Below are 16,672 nucleotides of genomic sequence, written 5' to 3'. Positions count from 1 at the left end.
TCCCAATGGATCTTTCCATCCAGATTTTACCAATGAGACATAACTCCCCCTTCCGTAGAACCTCCCATGATACCTCATTCTCCAGATCAATCGTTGTATCTTCCTCTTCGCTCAATTTGAGATTCCCCCGCAATGCTTGTAAATTCTCCATGATGGAAACCACCCAGATAACTGAAACACTCTTGCCATCCACCAATGAATGGAAAGGAGATTGTTACACCACCTCAGTCCTCCAAAATTTAGTTCTAAGTCATCCATGAAAAAACTTTTATGCAAACAAATAGTTTGCATATTCTATATTTTGGCTAAACATATTAAATAAATTAATAACTAAATTAAGTATTACGAAACAACGGTTAGCCATGAACTTGTAGCCAAAGGTGCATAAATTCATATAAGAGTACCCGCGTGTGAAGCAAGCCAAGCCACTAGTTCTCCTCCACCTCCGGTGTGATCATCAGGAATGTCAACCTTAATCTTACACACTTTATGAATTTTTTTCTAATGTGATGCCTCTAGTAATGCCTCGATCTCGACAAGACTATACTGTTAACTCTAAACAAGATCATAGTTATTTTAGAAACGAAGAAAATGATAAATTAGTAAATATTTAATATTATGATTCGACTTAATTGAGACAAAATTGGATAGTGAATCTTTACTTGTGAGTTTTACCTCATTATGGATAGTGAATCTTTACTTGTGAGTTAATTGGAGAACTAGGAATGGGTAGAGATGTGATGCGAGATTCCTTTCATTTGGGTGGCAAGATTTGAAAGCACTGAAGCATACATCGACATAAAAAATCTGCGAGGTCATGTAATGTGAACTCAAAACACATCACTTAGCAGTATTAGTTCCAGATGACCATTCACCCTTCTCATTTATAACTACTTTAGATCATTCACCATTTTCTTAAATTGTTATATCAAAAATTTCAATCTCAATATCTTTCCTATATAAATGCATTATGTCATACTGGCTGAAATCCACAAACAAGTTAAAGATGGGTTAACTCTCTTGGTATACTTCTTGTGTAAAAGGACCTTCTTCTTCTTCGTCTTGTCCCTCTACCTCGGGGATAAGATCATATATATTTCTTAGAGAAAACCTTTATACCACTCACCATTGATTTCCTAAGTCAAGATCATCAAGGTAGAAGACTTGAGATACTTGAGAAGCCAAAACAAAATGATCATCATCATACAATTTTCGCAATGTATTAATACTAAAACAATACTTATCATTGCGCACTTCTAATCAAGGATTGCTTAAATTCCACCAATCGCACTTAAACAGGTACACTACATGCTCCCCCAAATGTTTCAAGCCAATTATTTCGACAATAACCTCATACAAATCAACGTTTTGTATTTGTTTTACAAGGACACTATTATTTTGTGTTTTTTGGTAACGTTCTCAATATAGTGTGTGATGCCTACTTCTCTAAGAAATACATGCAGAATATCGAATTATACATATCAATGAGTCACACATCAATGCATACAATTTGTCTGAGATATCATTTTGATTACTTACATGTATTTCTACAACCTACATTGCGAAAGCATAAACATACAATAAGTAAACAATCATAAGTGCAAGGTCATAATTCAAATTTGGCATCTATAATGTTATTACTCGTTGTTCAAACCATTTTGGGAACTCTTCTTTTAGTTTCCATTTTATACCAATTACTCCTTGTTCTTTGAGTATGTTAATAACATAAAATGAAAATTAATGTGTACCTTATAATTTTTTTAATATTTTAATGAGATTATAATATTAATTGACAAATAATGATATAATTACTTCAAGTGCTTAGCATTTACCACTGAGCTTTTCTAAACTTTCTTCCGCATAAAGCATAACCACCTAAAGCACCAATTGGACGTATGTATTGGGAAAACACACAAAATCCATTTGTTTTTCTTGCTTCGCCACCGTCAAAGTTTCTTTCCAATCTATCTAACATTTTGTCAACTCCATAGAAGTACTTGGAATAAAATATATGCCACTCATTATCAATATAAGCTTTTGCAATTAAACCTTCAAGGCAGACCTTGTTATCCACTGTGCATTTCAGCTTTCCAATGAACCTTTCGATGGGGTACATCCATCTTTATTGGATTGGTCCTGCAAGTCGAGCATCTCATGGTAGATGAACGGCTAAATCCATTACATCGAAGAATGATGGTGGGTAAATATACTCCAACTTACACAATATTAAAGTAATTTCCTCTTCCATTCGTTCTAAAGCTTGTACATTTAATGTTCTAACACATAAATCTTTGAAAATGCACCTAACTCAATCAGAGTCATGCGCACATCCTTGTCAAGTAACCACGGATACCAACTGGCAATACACATAAAAAAAATGACAATTGTAACTTTTTAATCTAGTGATCTTACAATCATGTGTACATACATGCATAAGGTCAATCATGTGTACATACATGCATAAGGTTCTAGGCATACTGTCTAGTAACTTAGTTTTATTAGTCACTCGTAAGATTTATCCTTCTCCTTCCTTGATAGTGATACCAACCAAGTGGCAAATAGATAGATGAGCCATCTTGTTGCAAGTACATTTTCGGTCTTATTCTCAACCGTTTCAAATTTTCATGTGAGTTTATTGTATATTATGTTTTACCTTCAATTGACATCAATGTTCTTAACACTAAATCATATATATATTTTTCAATATGCTTAATATTGAGACTATGCAGTAGTTTTAACATTGACTAGTATGGTAATTAAAAAATATGTTATTCCTTGTCCAATTCAATTCATTCGGAGTTTGCTTTTGCTTTCGTGCTTTTTTTCCAAATTCATTATTAGAGACATCCACCAGTTGTGCAACTACATCTTACCCAGATAAATATGGTGGATGGTACTCCCATTCGACAGTGCCATCAAACATTCTAATATTTCCACACCATCTTTGGTATTCTGTCTAGTGCTTCAACTCCATTTATTGATTCCCTGGGACCAATAGTAGCTACATAAAATTGTTTAATTCTCTTTCTGATTTGCTTTCCCTCTGCTAAGGGCGGGCGGTCTGTCTCCCAGAACCAGGTTGATCTCATGATCAACACCTTGACGTGGTGGCAAAGACTTGGGGAGCTCCTTGGGCATAACATCTTGGAACTCCTCAAGAACTTGAAGTGTAGACTCCAGGAGAGGAAAATTATAGACAACTTCAAATCTTCATTTTCGAGAGGAATAATCAACTCTGCAAATATCGATCGAAACTTGAACCCTTGTATAGGTATGCAGTTTAAGAAAGCACAACAATGGAAATGGGTAGTCCGTATTGGTATTAGATCTATTCCCATGTTCGTATCTTTCCATTCTTTTTACCTATTTCTTGAGGAAAGTATCCCAAGTATATTTGAAAATGGATTGGTTATCCATAAAGATAAAGAAAGCTTTCTTGTAGTTCTGATTCTTGCTCTAAAGATTTAGAAAGACTTGCAAAAAGTTGTTGGTTCGGTTGGTCCAACCAAGAAAGGCATAGAAGTCTTTGGGCATTGCTTGGGTTGAGTTAAGTAAAAACTTACTACCTATAAAGATCTATCACTGCACACTTTCTATATTTATGTCTTCATTATGGACTGCATGTTATCAGAGATGTATCAATGGGACGTTACATTTTTTAATCCACTATTACAGTCTTTCTTTTTTTTGTCAAAATGGTCTTTATCCATGGGCAATGAGTTTCTAATGTATTGGGCAGAGAGACACAATCTTGAGTGAAATAAATATTGTTATGAGTTTACTACATTTATTATTATAATCTTATAATCTTTTTATTTTTATATAATATACAATAGTAAATGTAATATTTTAGTATATCATTCGTGTTTCTATTACAATAAGGCAAAACTACATGGTCTAAATGAAATCCAATGAGAAACAAAGAATTTTAAGGTTGTACACCTCATTTTCCTGGGATTGTAGTTCAATCGGTCAGAGCATCGCCCTATCAAAGCAGAAGCTGGGCATCGTCTCGATTCGTCTGGTCGGCCACGTTCTTAAACAATCTCTTGACATATAGTTAGTTGTTTTGTATGTCGAAGTTTCGGTTTCAACCCACAGATGACTGCTTGCTACCACTGCATCCTTAGATCCAACCTATTATTCTCAGGCCAAGCGAGAGCCTCTTGGCATCTTGCTATACAAGAAGGATTTAATGTTTTGCTATGCAACAACACAATAACTATTGTTCCACGGTTCCTTATCAGAATAAGACAAACCAATAGAAGAAGTAGAAGAAGAATGCTTCCAACGTGTTCCCTTGAAAACTCAACAGGTAAGAATCGTCGATGACCAACGAAGTATAGTTTTCTCTCATTTGTAAGTCACTCAGAACGGGTCTGTTTGCTAAAAGTCAGACATGTCATTTTCTCCTTAGTGCTCCAATCTTATAAATTTTCATATGTGAAAAAATCATTTATTGTCTATAATAATGTAGCATACATATTGAATGACTCACGTATTGATGCATCAAATGTATGGAGTCATGGACCCCATTTTCACATAAAAATTTCAACTCTGCAATCAATGGCGATGTCTATCTCATTTCTAGTTGATTTCGAACCAAGAATGAGCAAAATCATTATGAAATATGGATAGTTCATGCACTTCCATGGTGTTAAATTATATGGCATGAGTACTACTGACCAAGTACAATTACTAGTACCCAAGTTTCCAAATGAATTAAACCTATCTAATGCCAACCCAAGTCACACATTACAAGGTTATTTAGCAAACCATGGATGTTCCAAATCAAACTCATTCTAGACTTGAGAATCAAAAAGATGTGACAATACATTCTCATTCCTAACTATATCTAATGAATGTCATATCATGTCTATAGCCATTGCATGTGACATAATTAACCGTTGTAATCTCGGTATCCATCTTGATTCATGGCACACTAGACACTCGTTCAGATGCTCATTCTTTTGCCAAAATAGGACATAACATTATTGCATGCATGAATTATATTTTAGTCAAACCCGAGTCCTTGCTTCATTTGCTTAGCTTCATAGAATTTGTAAGGCAAAATATTGTCCGATGGAAGTGCCTATTTAACTAGCTCAAGTAACATATTGATAGACTTAATAGATATGAGGCACATGGATTTTATATTAAGCAATCTGATTGTAAATGACAACTTATATTCCTTCTACATCTTGGATATAATTCATGCTATGAATCTTCCCACAAGCATGCAAAAGTGTTATGGCCTACAACATTTGCAATTGATGTATCCCTAGCACCTTCGTCTATAAACATTTTCGCATCAATATCACCCAACATTTCCTCCATATCCTCGCCATAGTCATCATCACCAACCTTCGTCTGAGCATCTTCATCTATATAAGTTTCCTCATGCGAAGGCTCTAATGTTGGATATGGTTCATTATGTAAAACCCAATCTGTGTAACCCTGGTCAATAACATTTACAAAGAGATGCTCTTCCACCAAGTCTATTTTATGAAAACATAAATTCTTGAATTTTCAATGCAGGCATTTAATTCGCCCGTGACTATCAACTACCGCATGCAAACTCCAATAATTTCTTAATACCTTTTATATATGTTGTAATCCATACCCAATTGATCTCTAACTTGCATCCAACTCTTATCCATGGCTACAACCTTATTACAAAGAGTCCATGGACATCAACAAGCAAGCATGTAGTTATCCTATGTGTAATTTCTACATTTTAACAGGTCGTTGGCCCTATTCCACTCATAAATGTAAGATTATAGTCGCTAACCTACTAACTATTATCTGCAACGTCCAACAAAATTTCACCAGCATCTCCCCATAATTCTCAAAATATGCTCATGTAGTCGAATACTTGAACGTGCAATACATCTGCACCAACAACTCAACTGCATACCCAAATAACAAAATGAGAAGATTCTACCAAAATCACAATGTTGAATGGGAACAGATAGAGTTGATAAGTATGCAAAAATGATTTTACAATTTCAAACTATCTACTTTGGACAATTTAAGGGTTACCAACCAACGTAAACGGATCAAATATTTTCTTGGATGAAACATACAAGATGCAAAAATAATACAAACAACCCATACAAACAATTGTGCATGGATTAATTTACTAAGTGAGTTTCCATGACCTAAAATATAATTAAATTACATCTTGAGTTCCTTTTTCCAACTTCGTAGCTATGTTATATTTTTTTTCAAATGTAATGGCCTAATGGGTGTTACTAAGTGTGTTATTTAAATCTAATAAATGTCAATTGAGAATGGATTTATTTACTGAGTTTCCATGACCTAAAATAAAATTAAATTACATTTTGGGTTCCTTTTCCAACTTAGAAGCGATATTTTATATATTTTTTTCCTCAAATGTAACAAGTTTTACTAATTGCGTTATTTAAATATGATAAATGTCAGTTGAGCATAATTTAATTTACTAAATGAGTTTCCATGACCTAAAATATAATTAAATTATATTTTGAGTTACTTTTTCAACTTAGTAGCTATGTTAAATTTTGTTCTCAAATGTAATGGGTGTTACTATGTGCGTTAGTAACATATATATGCTACATAGTATATCGTATATCAATATATATATATATATATATATATATATAATATTTGATGGTACAATAACTTATATATTATTAAATACTATATATGATTCTAGTGCAACTAGGGGCAGAAGATGCAAGTAAATCAATGACATCATATGTGTGGGGATATCTGTCTCACCACTTGATGAACCAATGACAAATCAATATATCAGTACCATTCCGATTATAACTCCATTTTAGTATCTAATGAACTTTGTATTTTTTGCAAAAATGGAGAGAAAGTATGGGAATTTTTTTATTATATCAATCCATTTTGAAGACTATAGAAAAACAATTAATAGCCTTTTGAAGTTTATTAGGAAATACTTCAAGGATAAGGCCAAATTGGTGCCACCATATCTAGAACCAAAGCGAGAAATCAATCTTGAATTTTTTTTAATCAAAATTAAGAAACCATGAGTGTTTCATCTTCGGGGTTTGAAACAGTATGAACTTGAACCAGGCATCAATATAATCATAGTAGCAGTAAACAAAGTCAAAATGAGGGAGGTTTTTTGAAGTACAGGGATGAATTCCCCATTTATCTTCAGTAACAATGTTTAATATGTAAGCATTATGGTAAATCAGTTTAGTTTTATCAGTTTTTTAAAAATTGGGCTTAATAACTAGAGATTTTTTCTGTACCAGGATAGTAGAATAATATTGAAGGTTTTTAGCAGGATTATTAGAAATCCAGTAAAAACATGGGGAAAAATAAGTTGTAGCAGTTTTAAAAGGGTCTGTATACATGGAACTATTTGGTTCAACATAGAACAGGTTCTGAGGATGAAGCTTTTTAATATATTCAGTTTTTGAAGCAGGGTAATATTGGGTAGAAGTAATAGGCTTAGCATAAGGATCATAAAGTGTGCTAAGAGTAGATGAAAATGAAGCAGGTTTAATAATAGGAATACCACCAAAAGTAGTGAACATGTTAGCAATATTTAAGGGAGTACTAGTAGGTTCATGTTTCACAAGCCTGCTATCAGGAATTGAAGGGGAGTAACTACTTTTTCTTTGTCTTTTTTCTTACTCATGATTTCTGTAAAAATTCACGAATAAGAAAATTAGGAATGAAATTTTCATCCCCTTTAATATATTCAATATCAAAATCAAATACACTTAAAATAGCTTGCTATCTAGCAAAAATATGTTTAGATGCAATGTTTTCAACATATTTTTCTAAAACATATTTAGCACTTTTACAATCAATTCTTAGTACAAATTTTAGATTTGTTAAATCACTTTGAAACTTAGAAATACATAGTACTATAGATAAAGTTTCTTTATTAATAATACTATAATTAATCTATGCAGTATTCCAAACTCCAGAATAAAACGAACAATTTATTCAGATGAGTCTCATGAAACAATTTGTTTCATAATGCCACTATAACCAATGTTAGAATCATCTGTTTCAATAATTTTGAAAAGACCAATAATAGGAATTCCTAAACATGGTAAAGTTTTGACGTGTGTCTTGATTTACTTAATAAGAGAAGTATGAATATCAGTCCAAGGAGGAGGGTTGGAACGTAGTTGCTTAAAGAGTGGATGACATTATTTTTTTATATCCTTGTAGAATTCAGCAACATAGTTAAGAGAACCAAGAAATTCTGCAACTGGGTTTTATCAATGATCACATTAGTGAATTTATCAGAAAATTCAATAGCACGATTAATGGGCCAAAATTTTCCTTCAAAAATATCATAACTAAGGAATCTAATCTTGGTCTATAATAGTTTTATCTTTTTAGCAAAACAATAAGACCATTTTGTCTAGTGATGTGAAGGAACGAATGAAAATGTTTCCAATGTTCATCAATAGACTTTGAGAAAATAAGAACATTATCAATATAAACAATGGTAAAATGAGTGAATGAATTGAAGATATCATTCATGATGTTCTGGAACTCACTACGGACATTTTTAAGTCTAGAAGGCATCACATTCCACTCATAATGTCCAGAAAGAGTAGTAAACGCAGTCTTATACCTTCAAATGCTAGGTGAATATTTTCTAATCCGATCAAATGGATTGTAATTCGATCAAACAGTTTACACACAAAACAGTTAGTAATTGTATTAATAACACATGATTGTGTGTAGCATATTTTTGTTTCCTATAATGAATTTTTTGCACCATTTTTTAATGTTTTTATGACAATTGTAGAACTCATAATAATCACTCCACTTAAAGTTAATCATTAATAATGACCTCTGTATATTGTTTGAAATTTTGCATTTATTAACGTTTTTTATATATTCTAATTGTTGTCGTCTTTCTATATGGCATTTTAGTTTCCAATGAAAATTATAGCTTCTAATAATACAGATTTTATAATTACTCCTCTTTATATTATATTTTCAAAATTCAGGTTCACCATGGATTATAGAGATAGGAAGCATGGCAGTATAGGTTAACCCCTAAATGAAAAAGTTTGAGAGAGAACTATATTATTGGAGCATCAAGTGAAGCTTGACAATTTCCAAGATCTTACCCGGGAGGGGTAGTCCATAGCGTCTATGTTCATAGAGCATGCTTGGGAACCAATCCTTGACTAGAAGGGTGAAGGGGTGGACAAAATCATCGCATACATTGACATGGTGTTTGAGTTCTATACAAGTTCAGTGGGCCAGCTGAGATGATGAGGCATACATGTTATTAGTTCGAGGTATCTATCCATTGCATTCTCAGTGGATGCAATCGCCGAGTTTTTTGGTATCCCTCGGTTGCTCACTGCATATCCGAACATGGTGTCCACAGAATCTATAGGTGCAAATGATGGGGACACAACTTAGGACGAGGGCACTGATTTAAATGGACTAGATGGCCTCCCTAATTATGAGGTTCGACAGTTGGTTTTGAGTCCAGATGCTCCTCCCTATGATGGGACCAAAAGTTTCAAACAAGCTGATTTATCTAGATTTTTCAAGATAATAAACTTAATCATCGCCAACAACATCGATTCTCAGCAGCACAAGACCGATGTTGGCTTGGATCAGGCACTGTTTATGATACACATTGCTCGTGGGGAGCCTATAGACCTAATGAGCTATATCTTTGTTAGGATTCAATCAGATGCTAACTATATTACAACAGATATATTTCTCTTTAGGATCCTGATCACACGATTTTTGGTAGAGACAGGTGTCCAATAAAATGTTGCTAAGCGTGTCCTAGAGTCTATTGGGCCGATCAACTGCTCTACCTTATCACGAAACAAGGGACACTCCAACAACAAGCCTCGTGCTCCTATTACAAAGACGCTTGAGATTCATGGAGATGCACACCTGACTATTCATGGGGTATCAAGTGAGGCCTTTACACAAGAGCAGCACATACTATTATTCATGAATAGATTGATATAGTGCAGCAGAGATCTGTGACACATATTAGAGTTGATGGATGCAGTGCATACATATATCCAAAGCGTCATCCCTGACGTACGTATAGAGATTACTAGTATCGTCACAGAGTTGGGTAGAGATGTGTAGACCACTCAAGTGAAAATCTTGACTCAGCTGACATAGGTCGAGACATGCCTAGCAGGAGTCGAGTCGATGGTCTGTGATTTGGGGGCGTAGTGTATACATTTTATTTGCACTTTCATAGTTTTTTGTATGGACACAACAATTTTGTTAAAATTAGTTTAATTATGAATAGTTGCTTAAATATCATTAATTATCCCATGTATCACATTTATTTGTTCTTAGTTTTAACAATAACGGACCTTTTTTACGTCTTTCTTTTTCTTTTCTAAATTATTTATTGATCTTCATTCTATATATTCTTTAACTGCTATCTTTTCATATAAATTAAATATTTATCCCTAGCTAATTGATTTAGGTATTGTTTTGATATCAAAATAAATAAAAATTATGATCATCTACGAACGGTTTTTCCACTCCGACCAAAAAAATATTGGTCTTGCCATGTTTTTCATTCAAAGTATATTTTTGTCATTCAACCAAGTTCTCAGTGTACGTTTGAATGTTTAATTTAATGTCTGAACAATTATTTTATTTGGAAAAACTTCTTCCACCTCAGGAAATAACAATCAAATGAAATATAAAGTGTTCGAACTAAAATGGTTCTATTTTCAATTCCATAGAAAAGCTATTTGGTGTTCGATCAGTTATATAAATCATTCAAAGTGTAAGTCGATGTCCAGCTTAAATTAGTGACTTATCCCGCCATTTTTTAGTTCGAACGTAACTGATTTTTGTTCAAATTTTGTCTTTCTTTCATGGTCGAATGTTTTCTTAACCATTCGAACGAAAAATTTATTAGAGATGACATTTTTTGTTCCTAAATAACTCATTCAAACGTCATATTTGTTGTTTGAACGGTAAACAACTATTGGCAAAATTTAAAAATGAAATTTGAATTTCATCCCTAATATCATTTTTTGGAACGATTTAATTTCGTTAAAAAAATCATCCCAAAAGACCATTTCTATTATAGGGATATACGCTTAACAAGTAGTATGGCCTAAGAAAAATAGAAGAATATATTCGTAAATTAATCATGTACAAGGTTGAGAGCGAGATATTCAGTTCTAGATAAGTATTCAGGTTTAATAAAAGGCGTGCGATGAGAATAAGTAATTATGGGATATTGTTAATTTGGATGAGAAGAGTTTTCATAAACAAAAATGTTGTGGACAACCGGGTTCGCGTCCTTGCCGGGGCCTCGTATCTGACGTGGCAAAAAACCAAAATGGCGTCGTCTTTGTTTTGGGTATTCGAAGGGGTCCTCGTCTCCATCCCCATTTCATTTCCCGCAAAACACACTTCTCTTCTCCCCCACGCTTCCATGTTCTCCGAATCGTCATCTTCTTTTTCTTTTCCGAATCGATGTCTTCTTCTTCTCCGACTCGCTATCTTCTTCTCCAAGCTACAAACAGACATCTCTCCCGAAACGCATCCCACGATTACAAGTAATCTTCTCTGAATCGCTCTGTCGACTTTTCTCAATCCCTATATTTCTTCTTCTCCAAGCCACAAACTGACCTCTCTTTTTTTCTCTGAATCGTTCTGTCTTCTTCTTCTCCAGAAAGTAGATTTTTTCTTCTCCAAGCCGCAAACAGACTTCTCTACCCTTCTCCGACACAAACCATGGGGTTAGTGTTTCGAGGCTTTCCTCTCCATCACATTCATCGATCTTTCTCCATGAAGCCATAGAGCCACACCCATGAATCCATGAAGCCACTGGTCTGAAATCCCATACCCACAAAGCCCTAAAACCCTAACCCTAACCCTTTCAAAGTTCAAAACTTTAAACAATTTTTCTAACCTACACTGCCACCAGCGACACAATCGTGGGAGTGAACATAAGAGCTAACACAATGTTTGGCTCCCAGGTAAGGTTCCATTTTTCAATTTTGATATCTGCAGTATTATATTATAGTTCTGCTATTTTTTTATTTGGGAGTTTCTCAGATTTGGTACTGTATTGTGACTATTTCAGATTTTTGTGAGTCGTGGTTTTCTAATTTATTTGAGGTTTTTGTTTAGAGGCAGTATTGTTTATATGGTTTCTGAATTTCGTAGATATGGATATTCGGGAAGTGGTTGTTGGGGATTGTTGGTGTTGTTTTTAATTTAATTTTATAAGTAGACGATGATGTTGTTATTGATGGTTGTTGGAAATAATCAACAATCTGCTTCCTGCACCGCATATGTTGAAAGTATTGCTAGATGTTCTGATCATCAAGACAATTATCGACTAATAATAATAAGTGCATGATATTTTGGTGAATCTTTTGTTTTCACAGAGATCTGGATGAAAATTAAATTTTGTGATTGTTTAGCATATTCCTGGTTGAAATGGTACTTTGGATTCATTATCGTTCTCAATCTGCATGAGTCTTATCGCAAGTTGATAGTCGGGCATATGCTTTGTTTGATGAAACATGCTTCCAAGTCTCATTTTGTCTTTGTGAAACATGCTTTGTTGAGATGAGAATGTGAGTACTTTGCAGATTTAATTACATGTGACTCTTCTGAGTTGTTGTATCTTTTTCTAGACATTGCATACCTATGGCCAGAATGTCTACCCACAAGTTTCAATTTGATTTCATCAGAATTAGTCATGAACCCAATTTAATCCATGTAGTTTTTTGGATTTCCCATGTAACATTTTATAAAACATCATGTTAGAATGACGACATCATCATCGTCATCATCAATGTCTTCTTCATCGTTTACAAAACGTACTTTGGGACAAGCACACTGCTTCTGTAAGGTCGATGCCACATTGAGATATTCAAGTACTACAAGAAATTTAGGACGACCCTTCTTAGGGTGTCCAAAGTACAATACAGGGGTAACTATATGATTTGTACATCTATCATTTGTAAATTATGGTGATGAATATGTTGTACATCTAATATTTTTGTTATATGTATAAAATGATTAGGGATTACCATACTGTAAATTTTTCAAGTAGGCAGATAGTAATGAGGAGATTGAGTTCCATCTTCAAGAAAGAAACAATGAACTATTAAGGAAGGAGAATGAGCTCGAGAAGATGTTGAACGAGGTGGAAAAGACGAAGACTGAGCTTTGTAAAAGAGTGGATGAAATCGAGAAGAGAGTGCTGGTGGTATCCAATAAAGAGAATGTGCTTCTGGAACAAGAATATGAAATGAGGCGTCGACACATACTACTAAAAGTGTCGTGGACTTTTTTATTTGTAGTTGCATGTTACTTGGTAGTATCTAAGTAATTGGTCTAGTGTTAGCACCTAAGTATTGGACTTTGTACTCTATGTAAATATATTAAGTTCAACATTGCATATTGTGTTATGCAATGTAGTTGCATGTTACATTGCTTACTTGTCTCTAATGCATTTGTATGTGTTTCCTCCTTTCAAACCTTTATGTTTAGCCATATGGAACAGTGAAGTCGTAGATAGCAATGCTTATTTGTAATGCTTGACTAATGCATTTCACAGCTTGTATTTTTACCAATTCAATGAAAAGAAACGCTGCAGTTTTTTGCAAGAACTGACATGGAATACAACACATGTTTATGTCACTTAATTGCAAGAACTAACATGTAGTTTTCAGGCTATGTTTTCAATATGGGCGTTTGAAAAATTGTTGGGAAAACAGGTCCTTGTGTGCCGTATAATACAAACTGAAAATATACCCATTTTTATAAGCAAAAGTCATCAAAAAGTCTTTGTATTCCTACGTGATACATCCATTCATCCATAAAGCAAACTGGTCAAGCAACCATCAAATACATCCATTCATCCATAAGCTCATCATGTCAACAAACTGTCCACGTGTATATTTAATACATCCATTCATCAAATACATTCATTCATCCATAAGCTCATCATGTCAACAAATTGTCCACGTATATATTTAATGCATCCATTCATCAAATACATCCATTCATCCATGAACAATTCACAATACTAAAAGCTAGACATTTTTGTATATTTAATCAGATCATTGCAGTGGTTGTGATCCATCCAACCCAAAATGCATCTGTAAACAATAAAACGCGTATATTAATGTAGAGTCATTATAACCAGGAACATTACAAAAAATAAAAAAATAAATAAAAAATTTAATCACCGAGTTGAATTCATGGATCCCATTTTTTCAAACCTATCCATATAGATACACGTGTATATAGCACCAAAAAACTGCATGTTTAACACTCCCATCTGGATGTTTAACACTAAAAAAATGTGTACGCGCATGCATGTAGAACTTGCTACCGATACATAGATAAATATACATAAAGCAAAGAGATATATATGCAGCACTTGGGACTTAGATATACATGTAGCACTTGCTTTTTTATACACATAGATATACATGTATGCATGCAGCACTTGTTTATCTATAAGATCATTCTTGTAAAAAGTTGGGATACACTAACACTTTCTTAACATTGAATCGCTGTTCCTTGGATCTGGGTTCCACTAATGTCAAAAGCTGTGCTTTCTGGAATGGCCTGGTCAGAAATACTTGTCAAAACCCAGCCAAAGTACAATATTTTAATAATGCGTATGTACTTATAAATATACCTGCACGTGTCCAGCATTGGCCAGTTCAATCTTTGAATGGCCAAATAAAGATCTCCGTGTGCTCAATATGGGTGTATCACCTCCGCCTCCCTAATAATGAAATAACAAATAAGAACACAAAATTGTCATATTTGCTTTTGTAAAATATAAAAGAAAATTTCATATTAAATAGACGCACCTCTTTGTGTTTCCCCTTTCCTGATTTCTTTTCGCTTTTGCTTTAGTTTTTCGCATATCTTTCTCCATCCTGGATGCTCTCCTTAGAGATGGGGGTCTGCCTTTCCCACACACAACATTTGGACTACGTACTTGTCCAGAACCACCAATAGTAGTTGTGCCCCCTGCCGATATTGGAACATTGGAACCAGTTTGGGTGAAGGATGGGGGTTCTTGGTTGGCACGATACAACTCAATCATTACATATAACTTAGCTTTCGCATCCTAAGTATGCTCTTTCGAACCTGCTGCAATAGTAATCATCTGATAGCAGATATTCAACATCTCCGAATATCTATTAGTATCTGTTTGTTGTTTCCCCGCATCATAGCTACTGTGGATCAACGTATATCGCCGTTTGATATCCTTCGTCCATTGATCTAAAACGTAACTATCTGGCAAAAATTTAATCTCGTTACATCTGAATACGGCCAAAATGTGCCTACATAATATCTCCCTCATCTGGAATAATCCACAAGAACACTTTGCAGCTGAATCTACTTCATTAAAGTCCACATAATATGTAACTAGTTTAGTGAACTCTGCCAAATGAACTTCATCCTTTAGAAGATAAGTCTTCATTGCACCATCACTCTGATGTAACTTTGGATTCATATCGATCATGCCGGTAATTTGTTGTTGTACTTCCTTGAATTTCGAATTTGTGTACAACTCTTGAAACCTCTTCTCAATTGGAGATCTAGATATGCAGAGGGTTGTGACACTAAATGAGTGGAAGTCTGCGGCATTTTCATTCTCAATTTTTTTTTTCAATGCATTATCAAACTGGTCGACAAAATCTTTCAGGTTCATCTTAGCATTAACATACCCATGTATTTTCTTGCAAATTGTACATGGTAATTAACTCAACCCAACTTGTCTCAAACTCATCAACACTTTGGCTGTCATACACACATTTCATTAATGCATTTTTCATTCCAGTTTTGTAGGATCCATAGGAACTAAGTTTTTTGGGCACTTTCTTCAGTATATGCCACAGACAGAATCTATGTCGAGTATTTGGGAAAACAATACCAATTGCATTTTTCATCGCTCTATCTTGGTCAGTGATAATAGCTTTAGGAGCTATACCATCCATACACTACAACCAAGTTTGGAATAACCACACAAAGATCTCCGTATCCTCACTGGAAATCAAGCCTGCTCCCAAGAGAATTGACTGCCCATGGTGGTTTACACCAACAAATGGTGCAAATGGCATCCCATATCTATTCGTTAGATATGTCGTGTCAAATGTGACCACATCACTGAAATATTGGCAGGCTGCTCTACTACAGGGGTCTGCCCAGAAGACATTCTTGAACCTCCCGTCATCATCTAAATCCATCAATGCAAAGAGCCCAGGATTTTTGTACTACATCCTACAAAAATACTCTCGTAGTGCACCGGCACCACCTGCACCAGGTCGTAAATGCCTTGCCTTGCTGATGTAATTACGACAATCCTTTTCTAAAAACGGGAGGTTCTCAAACCCACCCGCGCCAACAACAAAAGATCCAAAGCTCTTGTTCATTCGGACACCAGCCATATCATTTGTATGTAAAACTATTTTTTTGGCATCACTCACTTCTCTATTACACCGAAAGAAACGAGATTTCTTTGGACTATGGTTGTGGTTATGGATGTTATGAACCGTAGTCAACCGAAGTTTTCTATCAGATTTTAAGGCATTAATTTTTTCCTTACATTCCGTCTTTCCTGTCGGACGTGGGTTGGCAATATTGAAAGTTCTATTACGGGCCTTCCCATCACGAGCACAAG

The 16,672-nt window shown here is 34.5% G+C and overlaps 1 protein-coding gene across 1 annotated transcript; it reads right to left on the bottom strand.

The window, feature by feature from the left end:
• Positions 1 to 15,115: 15,115 nt before the first annotated feature.
• On the bottom strand, positions 15,116 to 15,703 carry LOC121258735 (protein FAR1-RELATED SEQUENCE 5-like). The gene has a single exon (XM_041160277.1). It carries the CDS (start codon positions 15,701 to 15,703, stop codon positions 15,116 to 15,118), a length of 588 nt encoding a protein of 195 aa, XP_041016211.1.
• Positions 15,704 to 16,672: the final 969 nt, after the last annotated feature.

This window comes from Juglans microcarpa x Juglans regia, chromosome 3S (assembly GCF_004785595.1).
Source record: "Juglans microcarpa x Juglans regia isolate MS1-56 chromosome 3S, Jm3101_v1.0, whole genome shotgun sequence".
In the NCBI taxonomy this organism is placed as follows: Eukaryota; Viridiplantae; Streptophyta; class Magnoliopsida; order Fagales; family Juglandaceae; genus Juglans; species Juglans microcarpa x Juglans regia.
This window is presented reverse-complemented; position numbering and strand designations above follow the sequence as displayed.